This window comes from Protopterus annectens, chromosome 6.part0 (assembly GCF_019279795.1).
Source record: "Protopterus annectens isolate FY-2018-M chromosome 6.part0, PAN1.0, whole genome shotgun sequence".
In the NCBI taxonomy this organism is placed as follows: domain Eukaryota; kingdom Metazoa; phylum Chordata; order Ceratodontiformes; family Protopteridae; genus Protopterus; species Protopterus annectens.
Window position 1 is genome coordinate 1,944,437,971 of NC_056737.1, and position 20,095 is coordinate 1,944,458,065.

The window sequence follows — 20,095 nt, forward strand, 5'->3', positions numbered from 1 at the left end:
TACTCATATATATTCACACATTCATATACTCATATATATTCACACATACACAAATATATATATTATATTATGTTATACGATATTATATGACATGCATATATATGTATATATATATATATATACATATATATATATATATATATATATATATATATATATATATATATATATATATATATATATATATATATATATATATATATATATATATATATATATATCTACACACACACACACACACACACACACACACACACACACACACACACACACACACACACAAGACTACTGAATTTTTTGACAGATCCAAATGTCGACGTCTACAAAATGTTGACAATGTGAATGTCAGCATGCTACTATACATGCACCAAAAAGTAACCTTGACACATGCAAAAAAAATGAAAAAAAAAAAAATCACTGTTTTCTGCAAGGGGGCAAGCCCTACTATACCCCTGCCCACATAAGGGCTATGCCCCCGTAATCCCCTGCAAATTTTACATATTATATCTGAGTTTGCACAATGCTTGGAGAAGAGCATTTTTCCCAACCCCAAGAATTGTGTGATCTCGCATACCTGTCAACCATCTGTGTAGTTAACCAAATGTTGTGGTAGCTACAGCTTTGATGTCACAAAGTACTCTCTGCGTAGTATACATCATATTGCGCTTTGTATCATACTCAGGAAAAGCAATGCAGATTGATTGATTGATTAATTAACATGATGACATTCCTGTTTCTGAATCTGTGTTCAGGAAAAAATTTTCCATATTTTTTGTGATTACAGCATGAAATATTAGGATATCTAATTAATGTACTTACACAGTATTTACCCTGCTAAACTGATTATATTATACATCAATAGTATGGGTGATTCACTCTGCAAAATAAAAGGCATAAATACATTTTAAATAAAGAAGTCAATGGGTGAGCAAGCTTTTGTTACTGTAATATTGAAAGAACAGCTGAGCTTGATGAAGATACGTATGTGTATATATTGGTAAGCCTTTATGAAAGTGCAGTTAAAATGAAGAATATAGAAATTTGCTCTGCAAATCACTGATGCTAATTCCTAAGTGTGATCAAGCTTATTTTGCACATAGAAATGTTCATAGTTTATGACACTAACAATAAATATGCATGTACATATTTTAAACAGGGAGACAAAGAAGCTGAACTTGGTCTTCCATTTTCCCCACTTTGTGATCGAACATCCACTATGGTTGCTCAGTCTCAGATAGGTATGTCCTCATTTTTCTTTATCTGAAATTATAGATGTACTTATTACAGTGTTTATATGTAATAGGTGAAATGCAAAATATTCACAGTATTGAACGGCTAATGAAATGCTATTCCTTATAACTACTTCAATGGTTTTCTTCCAGATGTATGATATATATGCATTCTCAGGTCAGTCAGACATTTGTATTCATATTAGAAGTTTGTAATTTTCCACTGTTTTCTTAACATCAGTTTATACCATGTCCGTAAATGTCAAAGAAAATTAGGTATTTATAGCATTTGCCATGTAGGTTAGCAATACTCAGCACAAAGAAGGTCTCAGTGTTTCCATGAATGGAATGCTGTAAAGGACAGTGAGTGAGTAGCTTTGCAGCTCACTCTCTTTTGCTCAGATCCCTTTTAATTTGTATGTACTTGGTAAATAAGCAAACCTCTTAAGGGTAGTATAACAATGGATTCTGATCACATCATTCATAAAACAACTTTTTGTGTGCACGTACACGTATATTAAAAATACAAAAGAGAAACAGAACCATTGGGGATGCTTTGGAGATAACTATTTTATGTATGCTCTTCACATGTGTGGAGTTTGACACCATTTGATATGTTATCTAGGCAGAACATTCTCTGGGGGTTTAGATACATACCTTAGGCAGAGGTGATCACCAGGCTTGAACAAATGGTGCTCTCATAGGGGGAGCATGTCTGCAGAGCTTAGTGTTAGGAGTTGTATCTGTACTTTATATTGTTGAGGTACTATCTTAGCCCTCATAATCACTGCTTAGTTTCTCAGTGCAAATGCATGCAACAAAACAGCCATTGCTCCTTTTTCTACATTAGATCACTGGAATTCTGCCACTCACTCCCACCATGCTTTGCCTAGTTCTTCCAGTGCCAGACCTGTTCATTAAATATTAATAATGTATGTGGTGGTTGGTGCTTGAACCCTCTGTGCCACACAGACAGGCTTTATGCTAGCTTTAGTGTTGAACTGTTTTTTTGTCACTGAGATAGGACATGCTTTAGCCTTCAAGCACAATACACTCAGATAATATAAGAGCACAAAGTAAGAATTGCACTTTATAGAGCTCACTGTCTGCAATGCTGATTGGCTCTTTGAAGCACTATGCTGTGTGGCTTGGCTTGAATCATTTGAACAGCCGTATTTAAAAGAACTAATTTCTCAGATATGGGCTAAGCAGTGGAGAGTATCATACAGTTATTTTAGCATGACTTATTCAGTATCTAGTTTACTCAAGAGTGATGAATGTGTGATCACAGTGGCAGTTTTCTTAAGATAAGACATTCATTGAGTCTTTCAAATGAGTGAAGCTTTTGCTCTTAGCACTGGTAATAATACTGAGGCTGTTTGGCAATACAGCAATGTTATGATGCAGGACAGTGGGCACTTGTTTTCTACTGTAAACATCTGTCAGATTCTATGCAAATACAAATTTGATATGGTCTAAACATCTGTTCACTAGTAGGGGACAGTATCCAAGGACAGCCAAACTTCAGATTGTAGCTTTAAATTGTCAGGGTGTTTTCAATACCTGTGTATGTGATGGTAGTTGGAAACGAGCAAGATGATGATGATGATGCCTATGAATGTGTTATGGCCCAGATGGTGGCTAACTCTTGCCAGTGTGTACACTGTAAATAGTCATAGCAACATGAATGAAGCAGTGATTGCACACATACAAACTCATTAGCCTCTGCTGCTAAATATCTGCAAACTCATGACTTAGGCAACACAGCAACAGATGAGGACTTGCCAGTGTTTGATTTTCATCTGGAATGTGCTGCTACTGTATGTCCTTAGCCTGATTGTTTTCTGAGTTAGAAGGTCCATATGACATGAGGTCCACATATGGTTCTAATATGTGCCTAACTGTAGTTGCATGGCTTTGCGACAGTTGCTGTAGCTTTGCCTGCTCTACAAATGACAGTGTACTTAGTCTATGTGATGTTGATAAACTGTGTTGTTAACTGTTTTGATATACATTTGCTTTTAATTACTTACTGAGATAGCTGCACTTATGTATATCTGCAATATATAATTTGATATAATTGCACTATTGTGTGTGTGTGTGTGTGTGTGTGTGTGTGTGTGTGTGTGTGTGTGTGTGTGTGTGTGTGTGTGTGTGTGTGTGAGTGAGTGTACAAGTACATTGATATTCAGTCATCTGCACAGTTACCTTATAAATAGACAGGGTTTATTGTAGTCACCATTAGCTGTATAGGTGTTTGGCATCACTGCGGTACTTTGCTTGTAAATAAGAATATGTCTGAAATATGACAGTGTTCTTATCTACACATAAAGGAGTGCAGGCAAGGTGGAGAGATGTCAGGGTTACACCAGGGCTAGGTGCATCAGTTTACAGCAGGTAGTTTATGCTGTAGGTGTAGAGCTGAGATGGAACATGGCCAACAGCTTTTTCATCACATTTGTACATGGTCTTAAAGTGCCCACTGTGTCAGTGTGCTGTGGCTAGGGTATCATCAAACATATCCAGTTCTTCCTCACTGTCCTGCTTTGTGACCTCTAATGTTCCTAGACATATATGTTGTTTTGTCTGTTGCCCTTTCTGAAGTCTATGTTAGGCAACTATATTGGATATGCTATAATAAAATAAACTCCAAAACAGTGCAACTGAAATGACTAATTTTACATTATTTTTCACTAATTATGGTGTTCAGAGAGGGGATTTTTGAATCCCCAAATGATGTGGATATTCTACAAAAGGACCTTACAGAAACAGATGCTTGATGCCAGAGCCACAGGTTCAAAAACTTAATGCCAAGAAATGTATAGTTATCCCCTTTGGGAAAAACCAAGTACCCATGAATTACCACATAGGTGGCAGTACACTAAACACCAGAAGTGTGATGAGAGACTTGGGGACACAGGAGGACAGTGGTCTCACCTTTGATAACCACATCTCCACAACAGTCAGGAAATCCTTCTATGTGGCACACCTGATCACTAAGGGCTTTTCATCCAGAAAAATGGAGGTCATTGTCCCACTGTACTCATCCCTCATTAGACCCATTATAGAGTACAATGCCCCATTTGGTATGTACCTCACAAGACATCTGCAACAGCTTGATAGGCCACAGAAATACCTCATTAAAAGAATCACAGGCCTAAAGCAGATGCCCTATGCTGACCATCTAAAAAAACTCCAGCTATACTCTGTGTGGCATATCGTCTACTCAGAGGCGATCTCTGCTTAACATACAAGGCCATGTCAAACCCTGAGCTGTTGGATATGCTCCACTTAGAGAAATCCCAATCCCTTAGAGCCACACACTCTAGGGATCTAAACCTTGTTATCACATTGAACAAAACATGCTGGAGTTATAGGTTGCTTACCCAGAGACTCCCCATACTCTGGAATAGACTGCCCATACATGTCAAGTAGAGCATCTCCTTGGCCCTCTTCAAAAGGAACCTTGATGACTGGATGGGAGATAGGAAATTCATCCTGGGGATCACGTCAGTCACCCTGCTAGACAGGGGTCCAGGGAAGTAAATATTGTGGGAAGAAATATCCAGGGAATTGTTATGGCTAGGCTTATATAGGCCCTAGGGCTGATAGCCTAGTACCAACCTATGAACCTATGATGTCCAAAAACATATTGAGCTATGTTCTCTACCTGGGCATGGGACTGGTTATGCCTCCTTCTATGCTGTTTGCAGGCATCTACTGGGTATCTTTAGGGTTGCTTGTGGTACCTGGCATCTCTGGAAATGTTAGCAGTTCATCAGAGTCAGTTAATTATGGGTTTTGTATGGCCTTGTGGTTGTTAATAATGGTCTCATGTGACTCTGCATGATCATAATGTGTACCTATGCAGTATCTGCTTACTTAGAAGCCATGTGTGAATGCATGACATGGGCCTACGTTATGTTATATGTGTACGTCAAGCTCACTGACAGAGTAGCAGTCACTAGTGTCTGTGGTCAGCTCATAATTTTGACTGAAAAGTGGCATTTAATGCTATTCAGCCCCCTCTAGTAAACATACCATAGCCCATCTCAATTGATTGTTATCAGTGTATGCTCTGATAGAATCATATGTATGCTATTAATGATATCACATAATTACTGGCTAATTAATTAATTGACTGGTTATTCTGAGAAAACTTCCCAAACTAGAATGACACCCCTGCATGATCTCAGGGAAGTGGATACACTTATTCACAAGTTTCTACATAATATGCAGGAATGTTCTAGATAACTGCCAATCTGCACTGACCATGGGGTGTCATATGTCACATACATGTCACAAATTACACACATGGTGTCTACTTGAAGCCAGCAGCAATCCAAGATTTCCTGTCCTGCTTGAGTCTTCAGTAGAGCACTTAAGTGAGCAAGAGTACATCTTTGTGTATACCCTCTTCTTTGCAGTTTAGGTTCATAGTTTCTTAGGAGATTAATAGGCTATTGGCCCCAGTGCCTTTCTAACTCTAGCCATGTTATACCCTTGTTCCCTTATTGACCAAGTTGTATGGTCTACATTTGCAGTGCAAGTCTGTGATCAACACCGATTGCCCTTATACAAGAGGGACATACGTGACACACCAGGGGTAAATTTACAGTCTACCATACAGTTGTCTAAGTGGGTCTGTATTACCATATCAAAATGTATTTCCATTGAATGCTTCTCCATCGACACTGAATCATCTAAATTCACTTCCGCGAATCGGGTAATTTTTCCCAAGGTGAGGAAGTATTTTGCTGACACCACATCTTTGCCCTTTTCCCCACTGTAGTGTAATATGGAGATGGTATATATATATATATATATATATATATATATATATATATATATATATGTATATATGTATATACTTGGAAGGTGTGTGCTCCGGTGTGTTACAGGGCAAGTGTTTCCTTAGAGAAAGTGAATCTTGTCCCATTTGACTTGAGGATGAGCAGCATTTCCATTAGGGTATGGTCTGAGTCTGCTCTGTAGGCCAGGCATAAGTTGCCTCTCAGCAGCCTATAAGATACACAGTACAGTGATAGGGCCTTCAGTTTGTCCATGTAGGTCATGTGTTGAAGGCCCTGAATTTTCTTGCTGTCTGCTGAGGTACATACAGAAGGGAGAGTTGTACTGTATTAATGGTCTGATGACGGATGGGTACAGGGGAGTTATAACATCCTTAACTCTGAATGCAATGTCCCTACTTATGAGATGTGCAACATAGAAGGCCTTCTTTACCACTGTGGACACATGGTAATCGAAGTTAAGGTCACTATCAACTTGTGTTCCCAAATCTGTCATCACAGGATTTCAGCTAAAGGGAGAGGGGTACTGTTAATATTGTACTTTGCAGGCACTTCCCCTTTGCTGAAAGGGATAATAACACATTTTTTTACATTTACTTTAAGTCCGTGGCTTTGTCACCAATCATTTGTCTGTGTAAGCCCTTTTAGTAGTATGTCACCATCATTGAAGGACTCAATGACTGCACCCAGCTTGTGGTCTTCGGTGAACTTGGTAAGCCACAGGCCATCTATTTTCACCTGGACTTCTCAGAAATAGATTAAAAACAGTAGGGGGCCCAGCACAGATGCTTGAGGTACACCACTGGTAACTCATCTGCTGGTAGAGGTGGAATCCCCAACGTTGACTGTATATGTTCTGTTGGTGAACCAGTTGGATACCCATCTAATGACATATGGGTTAATTCCCAGCTGGTGTGCTTCTCGATAATGTCTGATTAGGGGATTATGTCAAAAGCCTTGGCTAAGTCAATATAGGCTGTATGTGCTGTTTTGCATTCATCCAGGGCTTTGGTGACATTCTTGAAGAAGTCCACCAGGTTTAATAAGCATGATGTATGCTTACCAAAGCCAGATTGGGGAGGGGCAAGAGTTTTAAGGTCACCTATGTCGTTGTTGATAATGCCCATGATGATTCTCTCCATGGCAGATAAGGCTAATTAGGCTTATGGGTCTGTAGTTCCCAGGGTTGGTTGATAGACCCCCCTTTGTACAAGGGAATTACTGTTGCTGTTTTCCACTGTGCTGGGACAAAGCCAGTACTTAGGCTGTGGTGGAAGAGAGTGCCAAGTGGTTCCACTAGGTCCTGTTTTAGACCATTTAGTAGGCAGCCTGGGATGTTATCCAGTCCCATAGAGGTTGTATTTTTTTAACCATGGAGAGTGTGGTTATGACCTGCTGTTTAGACATACTAGGTAGAGGACTGGTGACAGGTATGCTTTGGGGCATGTCTGGTTGGGACAGGGGTACAGTTTGTGCCAAATCTGTCTGCTAGCCGGTTGGCAATGTCCTCAGTGTCAGTATGAATGGTACTGTCCACTACTAGTCTGGCACAAAGCTGGGCCTTCCCTTTTAGATTTCTGACATAGCTAAAAACTGCCTTGTGATTATCCTTAGCTAGTGATGATAGTTTAGCTTCATAATTGGCATTAGAGGATATCTAAGTTGCTTGTTCAAGCTGTGGTGGGTGTCCTTCCTCTGCTAAGTTAGTTCCCTCTTGTTCTTCATTAGTTTCTTCCTCTTATTGTATAACCTATATATGCTTGATGTCCACCAGGGTGGCTTGTTTTTTGTGGGGGCCTTGTCTTGATCTGTTCAGGTACAGCCCAGTCTATACATTTGTATAGGTGTTTATACAGGGGATGTGTGTACTCCTTGTATAAGAGTCATTGTTGACAGCAGGGGGCTTAAAACTATTTATGTAGTCACTTAGGAGGCTATAGTTTGCTTTGGAGAAATGTTTTATCCTTTTTGCTCTAAAGGGGGGCATCAGATATGATCGTTATTTTGAATGAGACTGATTTATGATCAGATCTTGGGCAACACACAGGGGATAGTGCAGAGACCACCTATGTTGGTGATTATTAAGACTAGGGCATTCAAACCCCTTATGGGGTGCAAACTATCTGTTCCAGAGCATCTGTATTAACAAAGTCCAGGAACCTTAAAGGGAGTGTCTTTGTGCTCAAATATTACTCCCAGTCAATGGAAGGATAGTTCAAATCACCAATGACCAAGGTGTTTGCCTGCATATTGAGTCACTCAAGTAGGTTCAGGTATGCAGGGTGGTTGTCATCGTTCATGGTGGGTGACCTATAGCTAACAATGATATAGAAGGGGGTTTTACCTACAGTTAGTTGGACTTGGAGTAGCTGTAGGAGTCATACTGTTTGAACAGTCTTGAGGTGTAGTTGTCTTTAATGAAGATGGGTACACCTCTGCCTTTGGTTCATTCATGCTCATTTTGAGGTCTGAACATGTATAAAGGCTTTGTAGTATTGCATGGCCAGGGTGCTCTCTGAGGTCTTGAACCATGTCTCTGTGACTGCACAGACATCGGCACCTTCCAAGGTAAGAAGTGCTTCCAGTGAGAGCAGTTTCCGATTTAGACTCCTAGCATTAAGCAGCATAACCCAGAGTTTGCCTCTAATATATTTTTTTACGTCAGTAATTTCTGCTGTTATGACTTGTCTAAAAAAGACACTATGGGGAAGGCAAGTACCTTTGTCGGTAACTAAAAGGCAAGAAGACTATCTCAGGCAAAGCAGCATGGTCTGTCAACCATATCTTCCCAGGCTGACAGATACTGGATCCCCCTGGGATTGACACCAGAAGCTAAGCTAATTGTTGAAGTCAATTACTTTTTGTTTATATTGAGGTATCATCCTGGGTGAAGGCAGAATGCTGCTTAGGGCTACAGACATACCTGCCTGGGACATATTGTCTGAGAGCTCAGTCATGTCTCTGTTCATATACTCCAGTGATGTACATCTCAAGTCATTCACTCCAGTGTGGACTATGACAGACTCATAAAGGTACTTGTTGTTGAGAGACTTGAGTAAGTGGGTGATCTGATGAATCCTGAAACCTGACAGGCAGCTGACTGTGACCTTCTGCTTATCTAGCCTAGTGAGAAGGACATCTATGATCTGTGTATCTCACTATAGTCGCTGATGACCAAGACATTTGGTTTTGAGGTGTTTTGCCTTAGGGGCTTATTGGCTGAGACACTGTTGTGTGTATTATTATGTGTAGTGGATTCTGTTGAGTCTGCAGTGTGTGCAGTCGGTTTGCACTTGGGAAGTCTCTGATCTTTAGGTAGGCTTCTAGCAAGTACCTCAATGTATGTGGGTTATGTGTTGTCAGCTTGTTATGTACAAGAGGTGAAGTGTGTGTGCTGACAACCTGTTTGATATCTAATTTGTTGTCATGTGAGAGAATTGATTCCAAATTCCTAGTATAGATACAGCTCTCACAAGTTGTATTTGTTTGTTTTGGGAGTAACTGTTTGACATAGGTTCATAGGTAGGTACTAGGCTATTGGCCCTAGGGCCTATATAAGCCTAGCCAAAAATGTACCATGGATTTCACCACCCAAGAAAATTATTTTCCTGTGCCCTTGTTGAGCAGAACCACAGAAGTGATCCCTGGGGTGAATTTCCTATTTCTCATCCAATCATCAAGATTTTTATTGAAGAGTGCTAATGAGGAGCTCTGTTTGACATAGATAGGTAGTCTGTTCCAGAGTATGGGAAGTCTCTGGGACAGGAATCTATCCCTCCAGCATGTTCTGTTTATTGTGGTGATAAGGTTTAGGTCCCTAGAGCATGTAGCTTGAAGGGATTGGGATTTCTTTAAGTGGAGCATGTCCAACAGCTCTGGGTTTGACATAGCTTTGTATGTTAGGCAGAGATCACCTCGGAGTAGGCAATATGCAACAGAGTAAAGCTGGAGTTTTTGAGATGGTCTGAGTAGGGCATCTGTTTAAGGCCAGTAATCCTCTTTGTGAGGTATTTCTGTGGCCTTTCCAATTGTTGTAGATGTCTTGTGAGGTGCATACCAAAAGGGGTGTTGTACTCTATAATGGGTCTAATGAGTGATGAGTAGAGGGGAACAATGACCTCTTTTTTTCTGGATGAGAAACCTTTTGTGATGAGGTGAGCCATGTAGAAGGATTTCCTGACCACTGTGGTGATGTGATTATCAAGGGAGAGACTACTGTCCACCTGTCAGTATACATGAGGCAATTGCTGTATTGCTTCAGGATAGCCATGTCAATCAAGCTGACTAGAGAAATGGTGGGAAATTGTCCATCTATTATGACAAGTATATACTGTAGTAACTAGTGGGGAGTGAGCTAGATAAATCAGGATTTGCTGTAAGACAAATAAAAAGTGGATATTGTATAGAGGGGTAGGGGTAGAAAACTGTGTCATTGCTTCACAGTGTACAAATGAGTTGCTCGCAGGGCAGCAGTGCAATCTCTGAGCAGCTCAAGTAAACTGAGAGCAAACCCATGTAAACACAAAGCTTAAATACAAGTGAAGTTAAACAATTTTAAAGAAAGTAACCAAAGGGAAAGCTCAGGAATGAGCCTTATTCAAGCAATCCTCAACTCAGTTGGGTTCTTGGCTGCACATTTCTGCCATATGCATGCAGGGAGGCCTAATGTAAGACGGCTAATTTTAGTGATCATATGATATTAAACAGTCTAGATTCAGCAAGTCTGAATCTAGCCTATCCTATAAAATGCAGAATTACTAGAAATTCAAAGTGCAGAAAATTGCAGTCACAACAGCAAAAAAAAACTGTTTAAATAAAGCAGCAGTCCAGTGTAATACTCCCACAAGAGTGTAGACCATAAACATGCCTCATGTGAAATAACTGGTCTGGAACCCAAGTGCTTAATCCAGAACAAAGAAACTTAAACAAAGAGTAAAAAAGGTCACACAGATAACCAACTGGTTAAAAAACACAAAAAGAAAAATCTATTAAAGCTAGACTTCTAACTGTTTGATACCTTAAACCTCTTGCATCGGAGACCTCATGGGATATATGCAAATCACATTTTAAGGATATCAGGTGTTTCAGCTAAATGGCAATTCTGAATGTCCATGACTTTTTCCTTTACTTTCATTTTTAAATCTATTTATGATTCTTTTACTTTCACTTAGAATAACATGCACAATAAGCCTTCACCAGCCATTCCAAGCTTGGAAGGATGTAAGATACCCTCTCCTATTGCAAGAGTCTAGACCACAAACTTTCCTAATGTAAAATAAATGGTTTGGAACTGAAGTGCTTAAACCAGAACTAAGACACTTTCAGACTAACAGACATAATAAGCCTTCAACCAGCAATTCTCAGCTTAGAAGGGTGTAGGCTTTCCTCTCCAGCCACAAGAGTTTAGACCACACATCTTCCTAATGTAAGTAACTGGTACAGAACACACATGCTTAAAATAGAATAAAGACACTTAGAACAGCATGCAAATTAAGCCTTCAACAAGCAGTTCCCAGCTTAGAAGGGAATAGGCTCTTATCTCCTCCTGTGTAGACCACAAATCTTCTTAATGTAAAATAAATGGCCTGAAGCCCAAGCACTTAAACCAGAATTTAGACACTTTTTGAATAACAGACACAATTAGCCTTCAACCAGCAATTCCAAACTTAGAATTATGTAAGCTACCGCTCCTGCCTCAAGAGTGTAGACTACAAATCTTCTTAGTGCAAAGCAACTAGCCTGAAGCCCGGATATTTAAACCAAAATTAAGAGACATAAAATAACAATTACAGTTTAATGAGGTTACTAACAAGCAGAAATAAATGCATCAGAATAAAACAGTTTTATGAACAATCAGCAAAAGCAAAATAAAATAGGAAAGTAGGAAGAAACACAAATACAATAAAAGCAGCTGAATAAAGTTCAACTTTTTAAATTATATGGGATGGGGAAACAAAAGATAATTCAAGATTAATAAACAAAAGGAGTGGGCCTTCCCAACTGATCTTTCCATACTCAATAGAATGAGCTGATGAGATGGGACTGGGAGGAGTGTCCAAAATCAGATTTATTGTAGGGGAGGCAACTCAAAAGCCACCAAGTTTAAGAATACAGCAACAGATGGGCAGATGGGTGTGAAAAATAACATGCAGACAAAGATCATCAGTATTAAGGCAGAATACAGCAAGCAAGCCAAACAAGCACTCTAGCTAAATAGAAATACCTCCAAATATTTCCAGCTAAATGAGTGCTATTTCTCAGTTCCTCCTTCTAATTAGCTGATGCTATTCACTGTTTGCAAAGGAATTCTTTGAAAGTTTTCTAACTGACCATAGCAAGGACTTTATAAAACTCTAACAGAATTGGAAACTTAAAACTAAACAAATGTAGTACAAGAACAAGATAAAAAAAGTTGAAATAACCAAACCTTAAATGAAAAACATAGATTGAAAATAAAATGCAAATATTAGCAATATTCAGGCAGAGTACAGCAAGCAATCCAAACAAGCACTCCAGCTAAACAGAGATGCCTCCAAATATTTCTAGCTAAATGAGGAATGCTATTTCTCAGTTCCTCCCATTAATTAGCTGATGTTATTCATTGTTTACAAAGGAATTCTTTGCTAACTTTTCTAACTGACCCTAGCCAAGACCTCTTAAATTTCAAACAGAACAGAAGACTTAAAAAAATAAAATGTAATACAAGAAAAATATAAAAAAATAGAAGTGACCATACCTTAAATGAAAGACTTCAATTCAAAATAAAATGCAGTCAGAGATCAGCAATATTCAGGCAGAGAACAGCAAGTAAGCCAAACAAGAACTCCAGCTAGAGATGACCCAAATACTTCTAGCTAAATGAAGAATGCTATTTTTCAACTCCTCCCAATAATTAGCTGATGTTATTCACTGTTTGGAAAGGAATTCTGTGCTAACCTCTCTAACTGACTCTAGTGAAGACCACTTAAAACTCCAAAAGAAAAGAAAACTTAAAGCAAAACAAATGTGATACCAGAAAAAGATAAAATAATAGAAATAACCAAACATTCAATGAAAAACTTCAATTAAAAATAAAATGCAGACAAAGATCAGCAATATTCAGGCAGTGTATAGTTTGTTGCTGCACCAACTGGAGTAGATTCATAAATGATTACTGCAACAGAGTGTATAGCAGTTGTTGTGTTGTGTCTTTCGGCTTATCCCGGTTAGGGGTCGCCACAGCGTGTCACATATCACTGACGTGCACTTCTTGTTCAGAGATGGCATTCCACTTTCTTTTTGATTAAACTTCTTATGCACACATTAGAGACAAGAATGACTCTAGAATTGAGCAGTAGCTTACTTTCACCTAAAGTGATGCTCAGACACCAAAACAAGATAATTGACTTTAGCCATTGGCTAAGTAGTTGGTGTTATCCTGTGGGGATGGTAGATACAACATCTTGTTTCACTAGGGGTGGTTTACACCTCTCTTACCAGGACTTCTCCACATTGACTGAAGCATTTGCTGTCCCCATGGTGCTTTTACTTTAGGCAGAGTCTCCATGGTGGAGATTAATTCAGACATCATCAAAGTGGCATTACTCTATGCTAGGAGTCTAACTAGAAAGATGTCAATACTTCAGACCCTTCTGCATCTTGTACACATTAGTATATGTGTAGTTACTAAGACATGATCTCACTGCAAAGACAGCACTCCCTGTTTGCTAGGTTTAACATCCATCATACCGCCGGGTAATTCAGTAACTGGTAAGGAGTACCTGTATTTGTCAGAAACACCATCACCTCAGATCAAATAACCTACCACAACAAGATGGAGCTTCTGGAGATACAAATCACCCTTAAAAATCCAAAGGTTACTTCGCTGCTAGCTAAATATCCCAATCATTGTCTACCAAAAATCATGGAAATTACCTAAATGACACAGAGGCATTAAAAATCAGACCAGACAACTTCTTCTTAAAGGACTTCAATTGCCCAAGCATTGATTTGTATACATAATCTCTAAAATGGATATGCTCAGCATTTGTTAGACTTTGTTAATACTAGTGCACTGGAGCAAATTGTAAAACTACCCACTTGAGGATTAAATATCTTTGACCTGGCACTTTCCAAACATGGCCCCACATAGACCCCACCCTACGTCTTCTTAGCCTTGAGTAAATTTTAATACACATCAGTTGACTTCTCTGTCAGGCCTATTGGTACCACCCTAAAACCAAATGAAAACATCTTTAGGGATTTCTCCAGAGTAAACCTACTTCAGGTTGTAGAAGACCTGTGCAAAATTCCCATATATCCCCCCACAGCTAAACCCATTTAAGTGAGCTGCTGCTTTCACATCTGACTTTTACAAGCACTTAAATACTTGCATAGAAAAGTGAGTATCCACCCACTTTAAATACACTAGTAAATTCAGAAATAAATCTCTGTGGTGAAACTTTCATATTAATACTCTATATAACAACAGAAGGAAAATAATGAAACGTAAAAATCTCTCATCCCCCTATTTCAGGGCCACTATAGAATGTGCTACCATGGAATTTAAAACTACTAATAGAAAGTGCAACATTGCTATAAATACCAATGAAAACTACAGGTCCATCTTTAATTGTGTTAGGAAATTATGGAAAGTTTGTTGTCCAACAGTGCACTCATCTGATCCATAACATCACATATTCCATTCCTAAGGATATAACCACATTAATGGCAGGCAAATTTAGTGTTAACTTTACCCCATGTCCTTATATTGTTGACTCAACTATCCCTGAAAATTTAACTTCACATGAAGTGACTTTTAAATATGTATTAGAATTCCTGCCAAGTCTTAAAATAATACTTCCATGGGACCAAAAACACATCATGCTGCATTCATATCTGAGTTTCTACTTGAATTATTCAACATAAGCTGACCCACGGGATTTGTGCCTGGAGAGCAGCCGCTGTGACTCACCTATGCAGCAGTGCCCCCTCTACAAATTCAGCTAATTAAAAGTCCATCACTTTCACCAGCCTTACATGCAAGCTATGGAACATATCATACCAGAACTCATTTATGTGGACATAGGCAATTTAACTGATCTGGCCTCAAATCAGTTTGGATTTGTGAAGGGAAGGTCTTGTTTCATCACTCTAGAAAGTTTCTCTGAAAAGGATGCAGAGCTGTGGATAGTGATCAATCCATGCTTGCTGTTTATCTCACTGTGGCCAAAGGTGTGACACTACTGCCCTTCCTAGTATTATCGAAAAATTACAGACATTTAATGTAAACCATTACATTTTCTGCTGAATTGCCAATTTGCTATCTAATAGATCTCATATTGTCAAAGTTAATGGCACCATCTCTGGATGTAAAATTTTAACTAGTTGGGTGCCATAGGGATCAGTGCTAGACCTTCTCCTGTTTGACAATTATTTTTCAAACATCCAGGTCAATATCCCTGAAGTGTGATAGATCAGTCCTGCCAATGATTTCTAGCTGAACACTGTTATACAGTCATTCACTGATGCTAAACAGCTTCAGCAACGACTGGAATATGCATATACCTGGTGTACAAAAAACAGTCTCAAGCTAAACAGAAAAAAGAGCAGTGTAGTGGTGCTCAGCAAAAAAAAAATGCTCCCACCTCCTGTGTTACAAATGGTACTCCTGTTCAGACAGATTTGATCATAAGACACGTGGGTACTTATGTGGGCAACTCTTTCTGTCTGTCTGTGTGTCTCTCTCTCCCTGTCTCATTTGATCATCATGTTTCTACCTTGATTAGAAAATCATTCTTTCTAGCCAAGCTAATAATATTCAAGAAAATATCATCAAAATATGGAGAAGATATCCTACCATTGTAACCATTCTCTTGCCTCCTTTAGTATGTGCAAATTCAAGCTTATTGCTCAACTTGGAAGACCCCAAAGATTTATAAACAGGAAAATTAAAGGCCTTAAATCCTCCAACTTTCCAATAGATTAGCATGACATCCCTTATACTTAGCAAATAAAGGGTGATCCCAGGTGAACTGTGTCTTGCTTTTCAAGCCATGAAAGATCCAATCCTATCTGACATCCTATTTCTTTGTAAAACCAGTGGTTCTACAAACAGCCAGATGAGAAACTTAAATCTTACTCCAGCGAATAAATAAGATTTATTGGAAGGGCAGGTTCCTAACTCAATGTATACCCCACCTAAGGAATACGTTTACAGTACTGGCCAAACAAAGTGCTACTTTTGCTACCTTTAAGTCTAGTCTTGATGATTGGATGGGTAGACTTAAATTTATACCAGGATTACACCAATTTACAGCAGGACATCAACTACCCCACCATAGACTGGGTGAACTATTCTTGCACTAATGCACTCTCTCAACAATTCCTCGACTTCATCAGTTCTAACACACAAGACCAGCTCGTCTCATCCTCCACAAGGGGAGATAACATTCTGGACTTGGGTCTCACCAACATGGGTGATCTCTGCACCTCTCCCATAGTATGTTCTTCCCTGGTGAGATCAGATCATTAGATTGTCTCACTGGAAGTTTCTATTCCCCCCATTTCCTCCCCCAGCTGCAATCAAGCTAAAAAACTTCTCAAAAGCTGATTATCTGTAGCTTCACACCACCCCCTCAGAAGATACACAGTATGCCAATGCAGTATACAAGCACCTGTACAACTACATGGACTTGGCCATACCCGATAGAACTAAAACCTGCTCCTCAAGGAAGCACAAACCTGTTTGTTGGACATCCTCTATCAACAGACTTTACAACAAAGGAAGAAACCATTGTCCAAGGATAAAAAGGAACAAATTCCAAATTGGAAAAATGCCCTTCTTAGCTCAACAAGCAAATTAGATCACTAGTCAAAACCTCCAAGGCCAATTATGAATCTAAACTAGCCTCCATAACAAAGGGAAACCATAAAGTCTTCTTCAGTTACATCAGGAGCCTCTGTGGCAAAGCCCAGGTGTGTTCCCAATTAGTACTTAAAAGTATCACTTATACTAATCCTGTTGACTTAGTCAACCTGCTAGCAGATAGATTCAGCACCAAGTTCACCCCCTGTCCCCCCAAAGGCCATTTCAACATCCTGATACTTTCCCACACCTCACATCTCCATAGCTCAAGTTGTACAGGCTCTATCCAAGGCAAAGAACACAGCTTCCATGGGACCTGAGAGTATCCCAGGATGTATTCTGTACCTTCTCCAGCAAGAACTTTGCCATTGAGTACCCTATTCAACCACAGCCTAAATACATGCTTCATACCAGCAGAGTGGAGAACTGCCATTGTTATCCCCTTGCACAAAGGTGGTGCCACTACTGACCCTGGAAACTATCACCCCATTAGCTTGACAAGTCTGATCTCTAAAGCCATGGAGCATATTATTATGGATCTCATACAAAAGTGCAGAGGCAACCTCCAACACTTAACTTGACTCCACCCAATTCAGATAAGTCAGGGCCAGATCTTGCCTGTTGAACCTGGGTGACTTATTTGACATTGTCACTAAGGCCCTGGATGAGGGAAAGTCAGTACATACAGCTTACCTTGACTTGGCCAAGGCCTTTGACACAATCCACCACTCAGGCATCATCAAAAAGCTAACACAACTTGGTGTAAATCCCTATCTCATCAGGTGGTGGCCAACTGGCTTACTAACAAGACCCTTAAAGTCAAAATAGGCACCTCCACCTCCAATAGCAGACCTGTCACTAGTGGAATTTCCCAGGTATCTGTCCTAGGACCCCTGCTGTTTGGCATCTATTTCTCAGAGGTCCAGGCAAAGACAAAAGGCCTGTGGCTGACCAAGTTTGTGGGCGACTGTAAGTTGGGTGCTGTCATTGACTCCCCAGATGATGTTAACATGCTGCAAGAGGGTCCCACAGCAACCAATGACTGGTGCCAAAGTCACAGCCTCAAGCTAAATGCAAATAAATATATTATCATGCCATTCAGCAAAAACACAACCCCTACTGATTACCATATCAATGGCAACCCCCTAAGCACACAACCTGTGGTGAGAGACCTGGGCTCTTGAGTTGATATGACCTCACATTCAACCATCATATAGTGAAAAGCCTTTTACTTCATTCATCTCATAAGTAAATGGATTGCATCCAGAAAAAAGGAAGTTATTACTTCGCTGTACTCCTCCCTCATTAGACCAATAATTGAGTATAATTCCCCATTTGAAATGTACCTCTCCAAACATCTGTACCAACTGGAAAGGCCACTGAAATACCTCAAAAAGGGAATACATGGCCTCCAACACCTGTCCTATGCAGATAGACTCAAATCACTCTACTTGGTATTGTACATATTGCTCTGGGGTAATCTATACCTCACCTACAAGACAATCTCAGACCCTGCCCTACTAGAGATGCTCCACACTACCGTCTCAAAAGGCCTGAAACTAATATGCAACATCAACAAAACCTGCTGGAGAGACAGGTTTGTCTCCCAGAGGCCACCCTGTCTTTGGAATAGACTTCCAATACACATCAAACAGAGCACCTCTCTGACCCTCTTCAAGCACAACCTTGATGAATGGATGGGAAACCACAAATTTGTCCCAGGTGTTCCACCTGTGTCCCTCATTGACAGGGGCAACAGGTGCTGACTGAGGTTTCTTTTTGTGGATAAACTCTTGGCTAGGCTTGTAAGGGCCCCAGGGCCATTAGCCTAGTAACCTCCTATGATCCTATGATTATCATGTATGGCCCTACTTGATTTGGGAGCACTATTTGGCCCTTGAAGAGGGTGGCAAGAATATTTAAATGTGTCTACTTAAAAGTGCATATGGCTAGACATCTTATGGCCTTTGTGATTTCTTACCTACTACTGTTCCTATTTGCTATGTTCCTATGTTTAATAGTCATGAGGCTATCCAACCCCACCTCATAATAACATCAGTAGTTGACATAGACTTATAGTAGATAAAATGTAATGTCAAATGTTTCTTGGAATGAACCCCTGTTGTACAGTTTAATGCTGAACACAGCAGTCTTTTGCTGAGTTGCTTTTCTTTTCTGATCTTCAAAGATGAAAAAAATAGCTGAGCTTTGCTGTCACCAACATGTTATTTTTGTGAAATCAACCTTGTGGTCACTGGTTTAGCTAGGTGAACATGTAGTCATCCAGTAGTAAGACAAGATTCAGGTGCTGGGCAGAACAAGGTGGCTTATAGCTAGGTACAGGGTGTATTTAGGTCAGTTACAGGAACCACTGAATTATGGGAGTGGGAAGAGGGTAAACCAAGCCACTGACTTCTGAGAATTTTTTCTTTCTCTTTTTTCTTGTAATTTACCAGTGTAAGGAGCCTTTATTTCATATGACAAACAACACAGCATGATGCAAAATCAGTCCTTTTTCCCATTCAGAGATTGATGTGTATGTATTCAATCTGTGGAATTAAAAATCTGTCTCTGGTGAACTTTAGCTAATGATTTTCAAACTACAACTTCAAGTTAAAACTGCATATACATAACTCTAATGTAATGTTCATCACATACAAATCTAATTCCATCCATTTGAGGCAGACACATTCAATGTGGTTGAAAATAAAGTTTAAATAGTTCCGATGTAAGAAAAGTTCAACAAAATGAAATGTATGACTTGTGTGTAAATAAGATTGGAAAGGGTAATTAATTAGCATTAATAAGGCAGACAGAGCAGCTGCTAGACTGAATGAAATAACAATCTAAAGAACACATTTATAAATAGCTGTGCAGATAAAAACAGAAACCAGAGTGGTGAAATCAATAATTATGTACTTAGAAAATAAATGGAACATGTAGTGAAAGGAACGTGATTGCAATTATTATAATAATGTTGAAATGCAATTACTGGAAACAGTTGAGGCTATGAATGTATTGCTTCTGATTTCTAAAATTTAACATCTGTAAATTTTGAAATGAATGAAATTATAGTTTAAGAATTCATACCATTACTACTCAGAATGTTAATTAGAGTTTCCATTTCAGTGAAAGTGACAAAGGTTCAAGCCTAGCCGTAACAATTCCCCTGGCTATTTCTTCCCACAATATTTACTTCTCTGGACCCT

The 20,095-nt window shown here is 39.4% G+C and overlaps 1 protein-coding gene across 2 annotated transcripts in view; it reads left to right on the plus strand.

Moving 5' to 3' along the window:
• The window catches only part of PDE1A (phosphodiesterase 1A), a 2,023,853-nt gene that overhangs the window by 1,730,012 nt on the left and 273,746 nt on the right, over positions 1-20,095 (plus strand). For both annotated transcript variants that reach the window (XM_044075254.1, XM_044075255.1), the window contains exon 12: positions 1,157-1,238. In XM_044075254.1, coding sequence (XP_043931189.1) covers positions 1,157-1,238 — 82 coding nt within the window. The remainder of the gene's footprint in view (positions 1-1,156; positions 1,239-20,095) is intronic.